General features: G+C 52.4%; 7 protein-coding genes across 7 annotated transcripts; 3 read left to right on the top strand and 4 right to left on the bottom strand.

Moving 5' to 3' along the window:
• Positions 1 to 1669: 1669 nt before the first annotated feature.
• CCOS01_09093 (glutathione S-transferase) lies at positions 1670 to 2801 on the bottom strand (the record flags this gene model as incomplete). The annotated part of the gene is made up of 3 exons (XM_060457253.1): positions 1670 to 2533; positions 2582 to 2731; positions 2790 to 2801. 3 exons carry the CDS (start codon positions 2799 to 2801, stop codon positions 1670 to 1672), a joined length of 1026 nt encoding a protein of 341 aa, XP_060311953.1.
• An 847-nt stretch (positions 2802 to 3648) lies between these two features.
• CCOS01_09092 (thiol-specific monooxygenase) lies at positions 3649 to 5255 on the bottom strand (the record flags this gene model as incomplete). Its single annotated transcript, XM_060457252.1, has 3 exons — positions 3649 to 4443; positions 4504 to 5095; positions 5170 to 5255. 3 exons carry the CDS (start codon positions 5253 to 5255, stop codon positions 3649 to 3651), a joined length of 1473 nt encoding a protein of 490 aa, XP_060311952.1.
• A 1480-nt stretch (positions 5256 to 6735) lies between these two features.
• Positions 6736 to 9258, top strand: CCOS01_09091 (fungal specific transcription factor domain-containing protein; the record flags this gene model as incomplete). The annotated part of the gene is made up of 1 exon (XM_060457251.1): positions 6736 to 9258. One exon carries the CDS (start codon positions 6736 to 6738, stop codon positions 9256 to 9258), a length of 2523 nt encoding a protein of 840 aa, XP_060311951.1.
• A 526-nt stretch (positions 9259 to 9784) lies between these two features.
• CCOS01_09090 (uncharacterized protein) lies at positions 9785 to 10895 on the bottom strand (the record flags this gene model as incomplete). The annotated part of the gene is made up of 3 exons (XM_060457250.1): positions 9785 to 10087; positions 10151 to 10734; positions 10838 to 10895. 3 exons carry the CDS (start codon positions 10893 to 10895, stop codon positions 9785 to 9787), a joined length of 945 nt encoding a protein of 314 aa, XP_060311950.1.
• A 771-nt stretch (positions 10896 to 11666) lies between these two features.
• Positions 11667 to 13506, top strand: CCOS01_09089 (uncharacterized protein; the record flags this gene model as incomplete). The annotated part of the gene is made up of 6 exons (XM_060457249.1): positions 11667 to 11723; positions 11820 to 12290; positions 12350 to 12454; positions 12541 to 12923; positions 13002 to 13069; positions 13148 to 13506. The coding sequence occupies 6 exons, from the start codon at positions 11667 to 11669 to the stop codon at positions 13504 to 13506; spliced, it is 1443 nt and encodes a 480-aa protein (XP_060311949.1).
• A 232-nt stretch (positions 13507 to 13738) lies between these two features.
• Positions 13739 to 14825, bottom strand: CCOS01_09088 (uncharacterized protein; the record flags this gene model as incomplete). The annotated part of the gene is made up of 5 exons (XM_060457248.1): positions 13739 to 13869; positions 13930 to 14040; positions 14102 to 14317; positions 14378 to 14659; positions 14723 to 14825. 5 exons carry the CDS (start codon positions 14823 to 14825, stop codon positions 13739 to 13741), a joined length of 843 nt encoding a protein of 280 aa, XP_060311948.1.
• A 697-nt stretch (positions 14826 to 15522) lies between these two features.
• CCOS01_09087 (major facilitator superfamily transporter) lies at positions 15523 to 17182 on the top strand (the record flags this gene model as incomplete). The annotated part of the gene is made up of 3 exons (XM_060457247.1): positions 15523 to 15783; positions 15848 to 16351; positions 16415 to 17182. The coding sequence occupies 3 exons, from the start codon at positions 15523 to 15525 to the stop codon at positions 17180 to 17182; spliced, it is 1533 nt and encodes a 510-aa protein (XP_060311947.1).
• Positions 17183 to 17377: the final 195 nt, after the last annotated feature.

The raw sequence follows: 17377 nt of genomic DNA, 5'->3' as shown, positions 1-17377 counted from the left end.
GAAGATAATCGTTGACTCCACATCGCTCCTCAGGGGAGCTGATTGTGATACCTATGACAGCCCAGTAGCATCCCTTCGTCCCCAGAAACCCCGAAGATTGGTGCCTGCCCGGCTCTGAGCGAATATTTTGATAAAAGAATCTTCTATTTTCCGTCATCAAAGGGCGATGCAACGGCAAGAAGCAAGAGACATACTGTAAGTCTTTACACGCAGAGGGCTCGGGCGCGCCCGACGACAGTGCATATGATCTTACATACTATGTTTTGCCCAAAGGCACGGCTTCTCTCCACCTAGGTTTACTTGATTGATTTGTGTTGATGTAGAAATTGAGGCTTTGTTTCATAGATAGAAGAGAATCTCAAAAACACCCATGCCCCTGCCTGAATATCTTGAGCCCATCAAAGTCATGACTGCTGTTGGGATCTGCCAGCTTTGCCAGGGAACGGTGGAAGCGGTTTCATCAGGCGTCGAGCACGCTCACTGCCATCATCATCGGCTGCGGTATACTGTGGTCCTGGAAAATAGCCTCGACCATAGGCATAGCCCCCATTCCTGATGTCTCTCTGCTGGTCCTCGAGAGCCACGACGTTGCTGACATAATCGTTGTACCTATGCATAGTGGCTTCCTCTCTAGCCCTGGCTCTTTGCCTGCCCCAGACGACAAGTATGAGAAAGACGAACACTATGGCAATTAGAGAGATGCCTGCAATTGGGCCTGGACGTATGTGGGTCTTGTAATCGTCGCCGATTTCTCGTTTGGTATGGTACCTCGAGGTAATTGAGGTTGTGTGAGCTATTCGAATTTCGAATGTCTTGAAGATGCTGAGAGCGGCTATTGAGTTTCCGCTTTTCGAAATGGGAGGCATTAGAATTGTTAAGTAATCTGATGATCTTCGCGCGGCGCAATGTTTCTGAGATATTTCAGACCTATCTGGTCTCGTCAAATCCGCTGTAAGCTCTTGTAGGTTTAATGGCAGCCGCAGAATGTGTAATCAGCGATAGTAGAAAGATGGCGGATCTACGTTTTCAAGTACAAACAAGCACACTTACAGTCTAGTTCGTCTTATTGCCATTAATATAATAACGGAAAAGCCTTCCAAGGCTGACTGTCTAACACTGGCAGACTCAGGTGAAGCTCTCTTCAATGGATTGATTGCCTCAAATCGGGCGAAACGCTCTGCCCCAGAAGGCTGAACCAAGTCAGGCAGTGGCAAAATGTGGCCAGACGATATTGATGTTTGTTCACATTCCTCACCACTCTGATTCGTTGGGACATGCTTTGCTGTTAGGATCAGCGACCCTGTCGCCAAGCAGCAGTGCGTGCTGATGGGTCACAGCCCCTACCTCACTTACACCGCCGCAGCCACTGATTCTGCCTATTTTCTTGGCTGACTACTGTCTTTGCCCGGCAATAGTGTATTGCACATTTCGGAAATTTTTGGAATGCCGAGAAGCTTGGCCCAGGATAGACCTGTGTTGAGGGACCTGATAAGATTAAATGCAGTCAAGTACATCATAGTAAAAATGATTGATGGCGGCCAATTGAGATGTAGCCGGTTTCTTGAGTTGTTGTAACAGGCAGGTATTACTGTTATAGCTTGACTACCTTGAACTATATACGACCTCAGTTGGTTGTGAAGTTCAGACCTCGCAACCAAGAAAACTACAGTCACTTGAGCCTTTCCTCCTCCTTGAGCTCGTGAACCAAAACGCGAGGGCCCTTTGGAATTATAAGGGGCCCGGTAATTCCCAAGACCCTCGTCCTAGCACCGCCATATCCCTCCTTGAACCTCGACACCCACGTATCCGTCGTACTGAAGAACGCGCCGTGCGTCCTCTCACTCTGGTCCCAGTATAACCTCCTGAACCAAAGGTGCAGATTCGGGTAATCGTTCCGGATCGTGCCCAAATTACACATAAAAATCGGGACATATGCAATGTCAAACCGGGCAATCGTTGGAAACAGGCGGACATCAGCCTCAGTAATGTGATCGCCGGTCAGGAAAGGCCGGTCCTCGAGAATATCCTCCAGACGATCTAGAGATTTAAACAAGGCGTCGACGTTCTCCTCGTAAGCGGACTGCGTGAACGCAAAACCACTTTTGTAAACACCGTTGTTGATCGTGTGATACACCCACTCATTGATCTCATCAATTTCCTTACGCTTCTCCTTAGGGTACAGGCCGCCGCCGGGTCGACTCTCCTCGCGGTCCACCTCGGGAAGGAGGTGATCGAACTCGGTGTAGAGCATACGGATAATCTCGCTAGACTCGTTGCTGACGAGAGTATGCAACTTCTTATCCCAGAGGACAGGCACCGTGACACGGCCATCGTAGCCGGGACTTGCTTTGAGGTAGAGCTCCTTGATCGTCATGAAGCCGTAGACGGGGTCGCGCGGAAGAACGCCGAATTTCGCTGCCTCGGGACTATCTGTGAAGTGCCAACCTTCTTTGCCCATGCCCATATCTGCGACGTAGAGGTCTACGACGTCCTCGAGGCGTTTGAGGGCCCGAACGATCATGACGCGGTGGCACTGCGTTTTGTTAGCGGGGCATTCGCTTTGATGTACATGAGGGCTTACCCAAGGACACCCGGGGCTGACGTAGAGAGCATAGCGACCCTTCTCAGCTGCGAATTTGGCGTTGGCATCATTCGCGATGAAGTTGCGGAACTGGGCCTCAGTGCGCTCGAAACCTCCGCCTTTTCCGGGCTGGTACCGGATGGGGTCTTTCTGTAATGAAGGGGTTAATATGCATGCTTTTGGTATTCATAGGTGTATGCAACCGCACCTCTTCACTCATATTAGTTGTGTGTTAAGGTAATAGCTTTGTACTTTTATGATAGAAAGCAGGTCGGACCTTTGCAAGTCGGTAAGTGTGCGATACCAGATCTCATATACTTTTGATGGGTTGATACAACTTGGAGCCGGTGGGATTTTAACTGCGCTGATATTATGTGGCGTGATGAGGGGCCTGCTATTAGCGGATGGATTGCTTTGTTAGGAAGCATATCAAGGGAGTAGATGTGCTTCCACAAAGTAGGTGAACGTGACGTAAAAATAGACTTCTCCAGCTTCCCAGAGCGGGGAAGCTGCATCAATCCCGCGCGGTTCGGAACTCCGAGCGCTCGTGGCGCGCGGGCAGCCAGCAGGTGTAGTTTGGGATGAAGGCCATTTGTCAGCTTTGCGCTCACGAGTCCAAGTTTGTAAGCTCGTTGTATACCAATTTCTCCTCCATAGCGCCTATACCAAGTAGATTCTAGGACCTCGCCATTCTTCATCTGGGCTTACTGTACGCTGATTTGGTGGCATCGGTAGAGGTGTTAACATTTCGAGGCGTTCGAAGAAAATCACCCTCAAGTTGGTATAGTGAACTAGAAGAGATGCATTGAACTAGACACTACATGTAGAGGTTGATGACTGATATGCACCATGAGTAGTAGTCAGCCTGATGGGATAAGTTCTCATACTCTCTCTCTCTCTCTCTCTCTCTCTCTCTCACACACACACACACACACGAGAGAACGTAGCTATCAACTGCCAGATGGCGTCAGCGTATACATCTCCAGTCTTTCTCTATCCCAGCTCCTTCTAAGATCTATACAGAAAACGGAGAGGGAAGAAATGGTTAAGCCATAAGGGAGCAATGCTCACAGCAACTTTTCCTCCTCATTTAGCCCAGCTTTCCAAGCCTTGTAATCAAACCCAAGCTTCTCCAACGTCGTAATCTCATGCCTTCGCTCTCCTAATTTCCTTGAAGCAATCTTGATCAAAGGGAACCGCTCCCTCGTCCACCGCTTCTCATCATCCCAGTACGGCGGTATCTTTCCCACACCATCATTCTCCAGACCCTCTCTCTTCTCCGCCTCCAGGCTCCGGGCGTGGAACATATTGATGTACTCCAGATCCTTGGGAAACGCCAAGTTATGCAGCATCTTACTCTCGCCCTTGTCCTTGAGTATCCGCGCCTCCCACTCTCTCATCTCGCCGCGACTCGGCAGACGCAGACGATTCGCCCATGCGCGTGCAACGTACGCAGCCTGGCCCTCCGACACGGGGAACGGCACGATGCGCTGCGGGATGCCCGCGAACGCAAGCGTCGGGTCGTCAATGTAGAGGAGATGCTCGTACAGATTCCGCGCGTAGGCGCCATCCGTTACGACAGGAGGGGAGAGGTCGCGGATGAAAGGGAAGCTGTAGAAGTAACCCGTGCAAAAGACGACGCCGTCAACTTCGGATTCGGTCTCGCCGTTGGCGAAGCGGACTTGTCTGTTTTCGGAGATGAATTCGAGAATCTCGGGGACGGGTTTAGCCCAGGATGAGCGGTCTTCTGCGGGGGTGTTGGGGACGGTCTTCTCAGAGACGATGATGGGGAGAGCGCAGACTGTTGAGATTTGGGCGCTTAGGTCGATGCCTGAAGCTGAGTTGCCGACGATGATGACTTTCTGTAATGAGTGTGAGTGACTTTGGTCAGGTTAAGGAGTTGCGGGCATGGTTCATCTCACTTTTCCCTTATACTGCTCGGCATTCCTGTAGAATTTGGAGTGGGAAATTGAGCCTGGGTGTGCTTTGTCAAACTCGGCAAGGCCAGGGATGTCTGGGATGAAGGGATCATTGTAGTGTCCGCTCGCGACGAAGACAGCGTCAAATTGCGCCTTGTTGGTCTCATTTGTCTTGAGGTTCAGACTTTCAATTTCCCAATAAACTTCACTGCCACCCGAAGACTTTCTGACGGAGAGGATCTGCGTCGACAGAGAGATGATGGGCTTCAGCTCCTCGGCATAGTCTTCCAGATACTTCTTCACTGTTTGGTGAGGAGGGAAAAGCGAGGCATCTGAGGGGAACTTTTTATCCGAGTAGTTCATGAGTGTGTGGGGGATATTCGTCTCCAAGTAATCATACACTGGAGAGACGAATTGCTTGGCATCGTGTCCCTCAACGGCAATGGCCGTGTCCGGGTTCTTGGTCGGTTGTGTCCTGGGGATGCTGAAGTCACCGTCAATGACGTTCAAGGGGCTGTATGTCCAGACGCCGCCGACGGTATCCCTCTGTTCGAATATCTGGACTTTGGAGAACTTCTTCTCCGCTAGCAAGTACCTATTGGAGTGCGAATAAAGTAAGTATGTATAAGGCGTGGGACTCGTCGCCTGGGGCCGGATCGGCGGGCTTACTTTGCGGCGGACAGGCCGCACGGCCCGGCGCCGATAACGGCGACCCGGTCGATGTTGAGTTTGTCTTCAAGGTACATGGGCGACATGATGGCGGCGGAGTCTGGCCGGGTCTGGATGCGACGAGGGGTTGTAGAGAAGCGACGAAGCGACAGTAGGGAGGGGTATCTGTGTAGCACCACTGATGAGACTGTCGGACGATAACGATGAAAAGAAGACTCGGCTTTATGGAAAGAGTGACAGGCAACTCTGAGCGATTTGTGCTTGATGCTCCGCATGAGCATCACGCGATTCACACTCTTGGACTTTAAGATTCCTGACGAGAGTATCCGTACAGGACTACAGACGAACCTAGGTTCGGCGATATGCTTCTGCTGGTCGGACGAACGGCCCACTGAGTCGCAGCAAAAGCAATGACTGCCAGCGCGAGTCGGCCTTGGCCCGACCACGCCAGCGCCAGCGCCAGCGCCATTTGTGCGTGTCTGGGACATGTTGGACGGGTGGGGGGAGACCATAAGCGCTTGGAAGAGTCTGACAGTTTGGGATGAACATTTCTTTCCCATGCAAGTCATCGCAAAGTAGTTGCTGTACGCATCTGACTAACCTTTCTCCAGTTTCTCGACTCCGTCACACTGTCTTTGCTTCCAAGTTGTTGATGCTTTAGTAGAAGTTCTCAGTTGCCGACTATCAAAATGTAGCAGCACACCCCAACTGCTGGCGGGCCCCTTATCTCCCACTCTCTCTTCCTCGGTTCCTCCCCCTCAACACAAAAACAAAATTATCAGGAAATATTAACTCCGAATGACGGATCCCCGACAGCGGGTCCAGATTGGGCCGACTAAACCAGAAGAATCGCTCTAAGCAGACTCCTCATTCGTCGCCCCTGAACAGACCGCGGTAATGGCGTGCTGAACGCCCGCTTGAGTCGTGCTCTTTCACCATCGGCAACTGTCTGGTACTGTGGTACTTTTGTGCCGTACTCCTGGTGTTTCTATCCGTCTTGCCAGCCGCTTCATGGTTCCCAGTACCAGACTTAGTGACTGGATGGCTATCGGATCTGCGCGGAGAGCGACCTGGGCAGAACAAGAGATAGTGCGTACACGTACCTAGGTACGGGTAGTGTGTAGTAAGGCAGGACAGCCTCGTTGCAACGCTGGGGAGGGGAGAGAAGAGAATTTTTACTCTTCTTCTCTTTGCAAGAAAATCAAATACCACTCGACAAACGATTGCCATCAAACTACGCGACCCGTAGCCATGGAACCGCACAGCCGCTGAAGAACTCTGCCTCTGCCCTGCAGATGACGATCCATTGAGCAAGTGAAGCAAGGTAACAACAAGCGGAGAGGTTCCCGACTCAGTTCCAGTCTCGCTTCTGTTCGAAAAAGGATCCCCCATCCCACACTCCCACTCCCGGCCGACCAACCGGTTGTGTATGCGACGTGTCCAGCGAAGAAACGTCCCCCAAAAGTCCAGTCTCCGACAGCCCCGACACGAAACGGGCGCTCTCACGTCGGCGTCTCGCCGTCGCCCAGTCCCCCCTATCCCATTTGGCATTGTCGCACCGTCGCAATGTCGCCCGAACACATCAGATCAAATATTCATCGCTTTCGCGTCCGACAGACTTCCCCATCCTCGCCAGCCCTGCGCCGCTCGGCTTCTCCTCCCGCCATACGCCCTCCACTGCCGCCCCAGACACCGTCCTCAGCAGTCCACCCGGGCCCTCCGGATGCCGTCCCCGATGTCTCATCGTCAGCGGTAGCAGCAGCAGCCGTCGCGGCGTCAGTCTCGGGCTCGGCCCCAGCGCCGCCGTCAGGTCCAATCTCACCGGCGCTGACAGGTCAAAGTCCTACCGCAGGTGCGGCTGCTGCCAACATCTCCACCTCCGGAGCAGCATCGGCATCAGCAGTAGTAGCAGCAGCAGGAGCGGTGCCATCATCCATCTCGGCATCATCGCCAAAGGTCGCCCGTGATATCCCCGCCTGTGATCGCTGCCGCAGCTTCAAGAAGAAGTGCAGTCGCACGTTTCCCATCTGCACCCTATGTGCCAACGCGGGACACAAGTGTTCTTTCTCCACTCCCGCCGCCTCTACAGCTGCCCAGACGCACCATCTGCGCGCTCGGATAGAATGGCTCTCGCGCTTCATCAACGAGAACTTGCCCGTCGCCGGCGCCCCTGGCGTAGAGAGCCTTGACACGGGCACAGATATTGCCTCCGTGTTGGGATCCTCGCCGGCGGCTACTACGATCACGGCCGTGGGTCAGGCGATGGACATTCTTCCGGCCACGCCAGCGGCGAATGGAGCTACGCCCGGGTCTATTATCAGTGCAGAGAGTAACCGCGCGGAACCGCGGGACACATTTGCCGTACATCAGCAACCGCTTGGCACATCGGGTCCGATCCTCTTTGATCAAAGAAGTCTTGCGGTTAACGTAGACACGGAATCATCGTCGTCAAGGGGCCATGATCACATGCGAGCTCTGCTCCAGCCAGCGCCAGAGCCCGGAAGGATCCTTGGCATCGAGAGCCTTCGCGATGGAGAAGGCTTCACATCCTCGAGCCTGCCTCGCGACGCTATTGCGAGGAGATTCGTTGACGCCTACTTCCGGAACGTCAACCGGGCTTACCCATTCGTCAATAGGACTAAGGTCTTGCGAGACCTCGAGTCACTAGGCGAATCTTCTAAGCGACGTAGAGATGCCGACTCTACGCTGCTCTATCTTATCATGGCGATTGGATGCACAACCTTGCAGCGCGCCGGCCAAATACCCAACGACACGGCCTCCAAGTTCGACGTAGCCTACGCCGACATCATTCAGGAGTGTCTCGTGAGAGAAGACCTCGAGTCGATCCAGATCCTCGTCTTGGTGGCACTGTATTCACTCTTCGACCCAAAGGGCATCTCAACGTGGTCTATAGCAGGCATCGTTTCCCGCCAAGCCATGCTCCTCGGATTGAGTAGGAGATCCTCCGAAGACAAGAATCTCTCCGCCATGGACATTGAGCTACGCCATCGCTTATTCTGGAGTATCTACGTCTTGGACCGGATGATGGCCATCTCTCTAGGTCTCCCCGTAGCCCTCATCGACGAGAACGTCGACGTCCCGCTGCCAGGCCTTACAATCGAAGAGTTTGCTTCCCCAGACCGTCAACACTTCGCTTCCATCCTCCAAACAAATCGCCACGTCATCCAGCTCAGGCAGCTTGAAGACCGCATCCTCAAGCAGATCCACACTCGCAAACAACACGAGGTCGCCGCACTCTCGCAAGCAGACAGGCGCGCCATAGTGCAGAACATCCGCTCCGAGATTGAGAACTGGTACAGCAACGGGTGCCTCGTCTCCCCACTGGAACCAGACAACGTCCCCATCCACAACTCAGTCACCTGGCTCAGCGCGCGGTACTACCACCTTCTCCTCCTCCTCCACTACCCCTGCCACTTCAACTCGTGCGGCACCATCGTCTCCGCCGTCGAGCTGCTGCGCTTCGCCCAGAAACATCTCCAGTCAACCTCGGTTCTCCTCCAGCAGCGCCAGCTCCCCTTGAACCGGGTCACCCTGTGCCGCCTCTTCCCCGTCGGTCTGGTCTTGATCCACAGCTTCATCGCCTGCGCCGCAGAATGCACATCCTTCTCCGCCCGCGACGAGGTCGCCGTCATCGTCAGCATCCTCGAGGCCTTCCCCGAGGGTTGGAACCAGGCGCGTCAAGCCGCCCAGGTATTTCGGCAGTTCATGGGTCTCATCTCAGGGGTGCCCAATAACGGCTACACGACTCTACACTTTCCCGGGAACAACAATGTTTACGGCGGCGGCAGCGGCAGCGGCCAGTTCTCGTCTAGAGAATCGTACCAGGCAATGGTGCGGCCACTCATCACGCGGCTCGTCGCGTTGATGCAGGAGGTCCTCGGCCGGTCGACGTGTTATGCCTTTCACGAGTTCCCGGACGATTGTGGCGGGCAGGCTTCAGCGCCGGCGGGGTTTAGGGGCCAGACTGCGTTTTCGCCCACGGGGCCTACGCGCCATTCGGCGGCGGTAGGGAATGATGAATCGGCCATGGACTATGGCTGGGGGTCATTGGAATTGGGATTTCTCTGATACGATCCTGTCTTGTAGCCGGCTGCTTGTGTTACTTTTATTAGTACCTAGATACCTTAATGTGTTAGAGCGACAAATAAAGTTCGATTTCATTGCCATCTTTGATCCCGAAGTCACGTTCGGCTATTCTGGCATGGTCCTATGGCTTCCAAATTGGATGTTGCCTGGGCTTCTTTGGGTCACTCCTCATGATAAGAACGGCTTCTTGTTCCGCATCCTGAACCGTGGAGTATCCACCACTAGGCAAGGGGAGCCTTGCGCGGGCAGTACATAGAACGGAGCAGCCGGTCGAGTCCCCGGAGCTTGTAAGCGCTGGTTGGTAGTAGGGAAAAACCCATGAACGCTCTTAGCGAGGGGGCCAGGGAGTAAGTCTCCTACGGAGTATCAAAATGCCGTTACAGTCATTCTTGATCCAACCTAAGAATTGAGGGCGTGGAAAACAGCCTGTAATCCCTCAAAATCACTTCGAAAATGTACGGATAGCCTTGACATTGTTAACCTATCTACACTAGCGCCTGTGACCTACTTAGCAACTAGACCGCATCCCCTTCTCAGCGATCATCCCCATAAAGTTTAGCTCTGCCTCCATGGCCTTGGTGCCCGCACCCATGGGGCTAGCCGTCGGGTACAGAGCTTCCAGTTGCACCTCCTTAGTATGGATCTTGGGCTCCTCTTTGCTGCCAACCATCATGATTTCGAGCACGTTGCCGTTGCCATACTGCTCCTCCGTCAACAGCGAGAACATTGCGTTGGCAAGGTTCTCAGATGATAGGGCGAGATCTTCAGCTGGCAAGCGGTCGCGGCAGAATTCTTGGTCAAAGAGGGGCGTCTGCGCTTATGTCAGTCTTTGTGGTTATGTGGACAGGCGTGTGGACTTCCAAGATTCACGTACCCTCGTAGGTCCAGGACAGATAACAGAGTTCCTGATCCCCACCAACTTCTTCAACCCCTGAAGCGACTTGACGACACTGAGAACAGCCGCCTTGCTAGCAAAGTAAAACGGCGTCTGGATGGAGTGGATGTAGCCGCCCATACTCGACACCCAAAGCAGATTCCCCTTGACCTCGCGGCTCTGTAGCCAGTAGTCGATAGCGATTTGCGCCAGCCGGATGGGGCCGATGGTGTTCACATTGAAGATGTGATACGATCCCACCTCAGCGTCCGCATCATCCTTTGATTCAGGCGAGACGCCGGGCGGGTTCCAGAAGGACGACCAGGGCGGCTCAAAGATACCGGCGTTATTAACGACGATGTCGACCCGGCCAAACTTTTCGAGGGTTGCCGCCCAGAGAGATTTGAGTTGGGCCCAGTTTGTCGTGTCTGTCTTGTGGAAGGCGGCTGTGGGCTTGTCTGCGGATGGAGACGGATGGGGGAAGTTTGCGATGGTGGTCTCGGCTTCTGGGCGGAGGGCGAGGTCTGCGATCATTACCGAGCAGCCTTCGTTGAGAAGGCGCTGGGTGATGGCTAGACCGATGCCTAGAAGAATCATGAATATCATGCAAGCCGGCGATCGAGTTATCTTCGATCAATACCCAAGGGTATCGTCATTGAAGGTCTGGTAGAGATGGAGACTACCTACCAGATCCAGCTCCTGTAACCAGGGCTACCTTTCCCTTGACCTCGTATTCGATGGCCATGATAAGTGGTCAAAGTGCAAGCTTGATGGTATAGATTCTAGGTGTGTTTCTGACTCGCTTGCGCTGTTGATAAATCAGATTTTCACAATGATATGCTCCTTGGCACAAAAGTCGGTTTCAAAGATCAGGAAAAAGGAAGAAAAAGGGGGTTCAATTACATGACTTGCTAGGTGACATCAGAACCATTGCTGGATGGTCTTATAGGATGAGGATCTTCGCTCAGGGGCCCTTTTTCAGATATGCTCAGGAAGGTCAAGACGGACGGACTTTTCAGAAGGATGGGCGGTCAACGACCAGGACCCCGACTCTAGTTATCTTCAAGACGACAACTTGCTTTAACCCCGCGTTCCTGCATATATCCCCGGCTCAGCTGTCAACGGGGATGATGCGGGCGGGTACTGGGTCAGACCATCCGCTGGCCGCGTATCCATCCTGTTGGGCGTCCAATGCCCAGGCACTTCGACTCGCATAGATTATCCATGTATAGGGGATAGTTTAAGGTCAGAAACACTCGCAATCAGGAAAATTAGACAAAGTCCATGATCCATGAACTTTGACGGATAATGATTCAACAAGACAATACACCTTCAACACCTTGACTGGAAAGTCAGAATGCATTACATAGTATATGTAAGAACGAAGAAATGTACTTTCTACTCCGTACGGGCGGAGTAGTCCCCCTCGTTCCCTGCTGCCGACTTGCCAAGATACTGTTGGTGCTGGGTTTCCATATGCAACCTTTCGCTTTGACGTCTCCCGTCTCCATACCACATGTCCAGGGCCCCTGTCAAGTACCGCATACTATCACACAACCAACATCCCACACTGGTGCATTTGCCGGGGTGTTCCAATCCGTTTAATTCTCCAACAGACTTTTTTGATTGAACCCGAGCTTGACGTATTCGTACCTGACGCGGTTCGCAGCTGGATCAGGCCAACGCACATGCAAAGACGCTCCTTCGAGTCCATGCCAGGGATGTCAGGGACCTAGGTGCAATAGAGAACTTTGGTCCTCCCATGAGGGACCACGGTCATCACCTCCGCTTCGGTGGCAAGGTTTGCTGTCTGTACATTTTCTCCGAAACCCTCTTCACTACTAGTAGCGTCTTCGCAGAATGTAGAAACCGAAATGTATTCCTCTTCGAGACTCGTCCCAAGACTATTTCTTCGTCTCCGGCTCAGCTACTACGAAATCGGCGGAGAGGAATCGTCATGTCCAATGTGGCCGGAGACGATACGTGGCAGGCCGTCGAGCCTCAGGGGCTCGCATTGGGGCTCCTAGTCACTACCGTCACGTTGGCGATTCTGACAACTATCGTCATGGCCATGCGCGTGTTCATTCGATTCAAGACGAACAAAATCGATTCGGACGACTGGGCTATGTTGACAGGATTCGTAGGTTGACTATTTTTTGGTCGGCTGAAAAGAAGCTAACTGCAAGACCGTTCGTTTAGTCTGTCAACTTGGGCCAGTCCGCTGTTGCGATCTACGGGTCTTTTACTGGCATAGCGAGCAAAGATGAGACCATGAATCGAGCGACGAGCATAGAGGGCTACAAGGTACGTTATGATGGCATTGGACAGACCTACTACATACAAATTAGTAGGCCTATTGTTGCTAAATCTATGCGGTCAACGAAAACTAGACACTCTTGATCTGGCAAGCCTTTTACGCTGGCAGCTTGTGCTTCATCAAGTCCAGCATCTGCATCACCCTAATGCGCATCACAAATCAGAAGGTCTATCTCTGGATCCTGCGAGGATTGATAGGCCTCTCCTTCTTGATGAGCGGCTCCGGCCTAATCGTCATCTTGAATCAATGCCACCCCCTCGACAGGTACTGGGACAAGAGTATACCGGGAACTTGCTGGCCACCAATCGTGGCCACCGCGCTTTCGTACGGGGCATCCGTTGCCAATGTCATCACCGACTTCAGTGTTGCGGCAATTCCGTTCTTTCTGCTTCGGCATGTGCAAATGCGATCCCGACTTAAGTTCTACGTGCGGCTCATTCTGGGACTGGGTCTCTTGTAAGTGATATTCTAAGATCTCTGCTAAACGTAGGGGATTGTGTACATGAGGCTTTGACTAACTACTTTTGTTGGTAGAGCTGGCATTGCGAGTATTATCCGAGTACCCTTTACGAATGCGTACATGAAAGCGAGCGACGTTCTGTGTAAGAAGACCCGCGCATCCCGATTGTTTCGCTACAATCCGTACAAAGCAGCACACTGACATTCCTGCAACTATGTAGACCATGCAGGTAACATAGTTCTCTGGACAATCGTCGAATGTGGCCTAGGCATCATTGCTGGCTCGCTACCAATGCTACGAGCTTTCTTCAAACGATTGGCCAAGGATACCAGCACGCAGGAACCCTACAACCGTTCGGGCGACACAAACCTCGTGACCTTTGGACAGGGAAAGGGACGACAGGGTCCGATATACGAAACGGACCTAGGAGTGACGGTGATTGGGGGAGCGGGGGATAATGACAGCAACAACAGCAACCATGACGATGACGCGGAGAGCACACGGCGAATCATCAAGGTTACGAGAGAAGTACGGCATAGCGTTACTAAAGAGAACAAAACCAGGCCGGTGAAAAGTTGACGTAAGATTCATGAATAACACTAGCGTCTATAGAGAATGAGTCGCATGTACCCAAGTAACGTTAACCCATTTCCCTTGTAAAATGGAGGATGTTCCCAATGAAGTGCATTATGGTCCGCCAAGTCATAAGGCGTGCTTTCATTGCCAATGGTATTCGTAAGTATAAAACTCATCGGAAAACCGAAGCGCCATGCCGATAGGCAGTCAAAGCAGCTTGACAAGAATGTTGAGACTACATGTCCAAGTGCTTGCGAATCTCTCCCAGGACCACTTCTGGCTTTTCGGCATGAACACCATGATTAGCGCCCTCAACCAACAAAAGTCTAGCTCCGGGGATTCTTTCAGCAATCAACTTGGAGTTTTCTGCAACGTTTCATGGTTAGCGTGGACCAAGTTACTCTACAATTTTGGTAAAGTTCCTACCAGGAGGACATATCCAATCCTTGTCGCCCACGACTACCAGAGTCTTCGCTGTAATTTCAGAGAGTTGTTCAGTGTAATCAAAGTATTTCTCTTTCTCGGAGTATAGATCATCTGAGTTGAATGTCAATCAGTCTGGATAATTCACAAATCGACTCGGTTGAAGTTTACTTACTGTGAGACTCGGCGACGTAAACACCATCGAGGTTGCTCTTCAACGCCGCATCGGGGTCGAAAGTTTCCCTGTACAGCGGCATCATGGCGAAGTAAATCAACTGAAACTCGCGGTCGCTCTCATATGCACCAAAGACTTTGTTCTTCAACATGTCGACAGAGAAGCTAGGAACTTTGTGTATCCTCGCCTCCAGAGTTTTGACGGCGCCGGCCTCGTCTGGTGGTGATGTTGTCAACGCTCAGCCCTCATAAAGCCAGTGCAGGTTGCGCAACTCACGGTGATGAGATGGTGCAGTCCCTCTGAGAATCAGATGCGATACTTTCGGGGCGTACTTGATGGCATAGTGCTGTGCGAGGAAACCGCCGAAACTACCGCCGCAGATGATGGCCTGATCATCTCCAATGAAATGCTGTCTTACCGCTTCGATGTCATCGACGATTTGCTCAAAGGTGTAAGGCTTAGTCAACGAACTTTGGCCATGGCCACGGTAATCGAAGGACAGAACTCGAATCTTATCGCTTAACTGGCCATAGACTTTGAAGTCGGATTTATGATCACCTAGATAATGTCAATTCTGGTCAGCAAGCTTGTCTTGTCACGCTGGACTTTCAATCAGTATACCCATTCCGCGACCGCCATGCAGCGTGATCATGAGCGGTGCATTGTTAGGCCCAGCTATGCGATATGCCAGGCGGGCGCCATTGATGTTCACAAAGTCAACCATCTTGTCTTGAGCACCGAGTCAGTAGTTTCAAAATAGCGCTGGTAATTCAAGGAGTCATCAGAGATCCTCAAAGTTCACGGACAAGGTAGCAACATGAACTTTGACTAGTATGTGTTTGATAGCTACTATCACGTTAGATCAACACAGCGTTGAGGACTTCTGGTAAGGCGCCGTTCCGTTATCCAAAGGGCGTATTGCATAAGAAGCCGAAGAAGCGGGGAGAGATCCAGCGAGCCGAAGCGAGAGCGGCCTTTGCTTGGCGTGCGAGTAAGGAGTCACTAAGCACCGGAACTAGCCCGACAGAAACTTCCCAAAGGGGTAAAGACACAAGGCCCCTCCCCGATACCACATCGGAAGGGAAAAAGATTTTGTTCTCGATGGCGCTTTGTTCGCCGCCAATGGTGAGTCGGTGACAGGACAGTCTCGGTCAAGTCAGCTTGAAGAAACGACTGCCGATGTCGTGCTCGACCCAGTAAAAATCGTTATCAAGTCTCTTTTTTCGGACTATCGACCGCTTCTCTAGTGTATCGAGGGAGGGATATGCTATGATAAAGAATCTCCTGCCCAGGTTCAATCTTCACTTTTGCCAGAGACGCTCCATCTGCTTGGCCTAGATCATCGACCGTGGGCACGTTGGGAGTTTTCTTGTGATCGTGCGACGAGATCAAATTTAGTGATAGCTGCAGCTCGAACCAGGATGGCGCCGCATCTCGATACCAACGCGGCCAATGCCATTAAGACAGTCGGCCCAACCAACCGGAGCCAAAATAAGGACGGCATTTCGACCACGTCCGTCGCGGCCGAGACCGATACCAAGCCGGAGCCCCCACAGCAACCTGAATTCGCGGGATGGTTCCACTGGCACGAGCCCGGCACATCGCCGGAAGAGAAGAAGTTGATTTTCAAGTTAGATTGGTTTCTACTTTCATTCTCGTGTCTCATGTTCTTCATCAAACAGGTAAATGCACCTACCCCCAAGCATCGCGTTCAGCCGGAGTGCTGACTCCAGTGCTCTTTTTTAGCTTGACCAAAACAACATCTCCAATGCCTACGTATCCGGCATGTCGGAAGAGCTCAACTTCGGTCCCGGCAACGAACTGTCCTGGATGAACACGTACTTCAACATTGGAACCATCATTGGCGGTTCTTTTGCCAACCTGATCATCACTGTCGTCCGACCGCGCTTCTGGCTGACCGGGTGCCTCTGCACTTGGTCTCTCTTCGTGCTTTTCCTGTTCAAGTGCCAGACCGCCACGCAGTTCTATGTCCTGCGTTTCTTCATCGGCTTGTTTGAGTCTGCCGCATGGCCTGGCGTCATGTATGTCCTCGGATCATGGTATCGCAAAAGCGAATTGTCCCGCCGCTCTGGCCTTTTCGTCATGAGCGGTGTCTTGGGGCAGATGTTTTCCGGCTATCTTCAGTCTGCCTTGTATTCGGGTATGGGCGGAAAGGGTGGTCTGTCAGCGTGGCGATGGCTTTTTGTCTTTGATTTCATTCTTGCCATTCCCGTGGTGATCTATGGCGTCGTAAGTACCTCTCTTCGATATTGACTTCCATAGAACATCGCATCTTTCTAACGTCATTATTAGATTTGCTTCCCCGATACCCCTCACACGACAAAGGCTTTCTACCTCAGTGACTGGGAAAAGCAACGTGCTCGCGAGCGGATTGAAGAAGAAGGCCGCAAACCTGTCGGCAAGATGAACTGGTCCGTTATAGCCCGCGTATTCGGTTCATGGCAAGTCTACGCCTTCACAGCAGCCTACTCCTTCTGGACTCTGACCTGCGGCTCCTACATCATTCAATACTTCACTCTGTACCTCAAGTCAACAAAATTGTACACCGTGCCAGAAATCAACAACATCCCAACCTGCGTTGGTGCCATCAACTTCGTGTTCATGGTCTCCACGGGCTACGTCTCTGACAAAATTGGCCGGCGCGGACCCGTCTGTTTCGCCGTCGGGTGTCTTTTGACGTTCGTCTACGCCGTCCTCGCGGCATGGAGCGTGCCACATATGCTACGCATGGCCGTCTTCATCCTTGCAGGGTGCTATGGTTGCTACACGCCTTTGCTGGCGGGATGGGCGAATGAGGCCTGCGGTGGCGATCAGCAGAAGCGCGCCTTTGTGCTTGGCTTCATGGTCTCCGTCGGCCAGGCTGTTGTGATTCCCTTCCAGCAACTGCAGATGCCGAGCGGACAGGCCCCTGCATTTGCCAAGACACATGGGTGGAAGAGCGCGCTTGCATTTGTGGTGGCGTTGACTGTCTGGACTGGTGTTGGTCTGCCGTTACTTCAGAGATGGAGAGAGTCTCGTGTGAAGTTCAGTACCCACGAAAGTGACAGTGATGAGGCTTAATTGCCCATCAACATGTAGGGTCAAAGGGCGGAGGACACAAAGTCCAGTGCAGTCTTTTGAAGCGATCAATTATGTCAGTATTCTTAAGGTAATGAGTGGTGGTATGTCTATAGATAGACACAACTAGATCGACGTTATCTCGCGATGGTGGATCTCATGGGGTATCAATTTGGGAGTTTGAAGTAAGAACCAGTG

Source organism: Colletotrichum costaricense (assembly GCF_030867565.1).
Source record: "Colletotrichum costaricense strain IMI 309622 chromosome Unknown Scaffold_9.1, whole genome shotgun sequence".
NCBI lineage: Eukaryota > Fungi > Ascomycota > Sordariomycetes > Glomerellales > Glomerellaceae > Colletotrichum > Colletotrichum costaricense.
The sequence above is the reverse complement of the archived record's forward strand: the minus strand, read 5'-3'. Positions and strand labels throughout refer to the sequence as shown.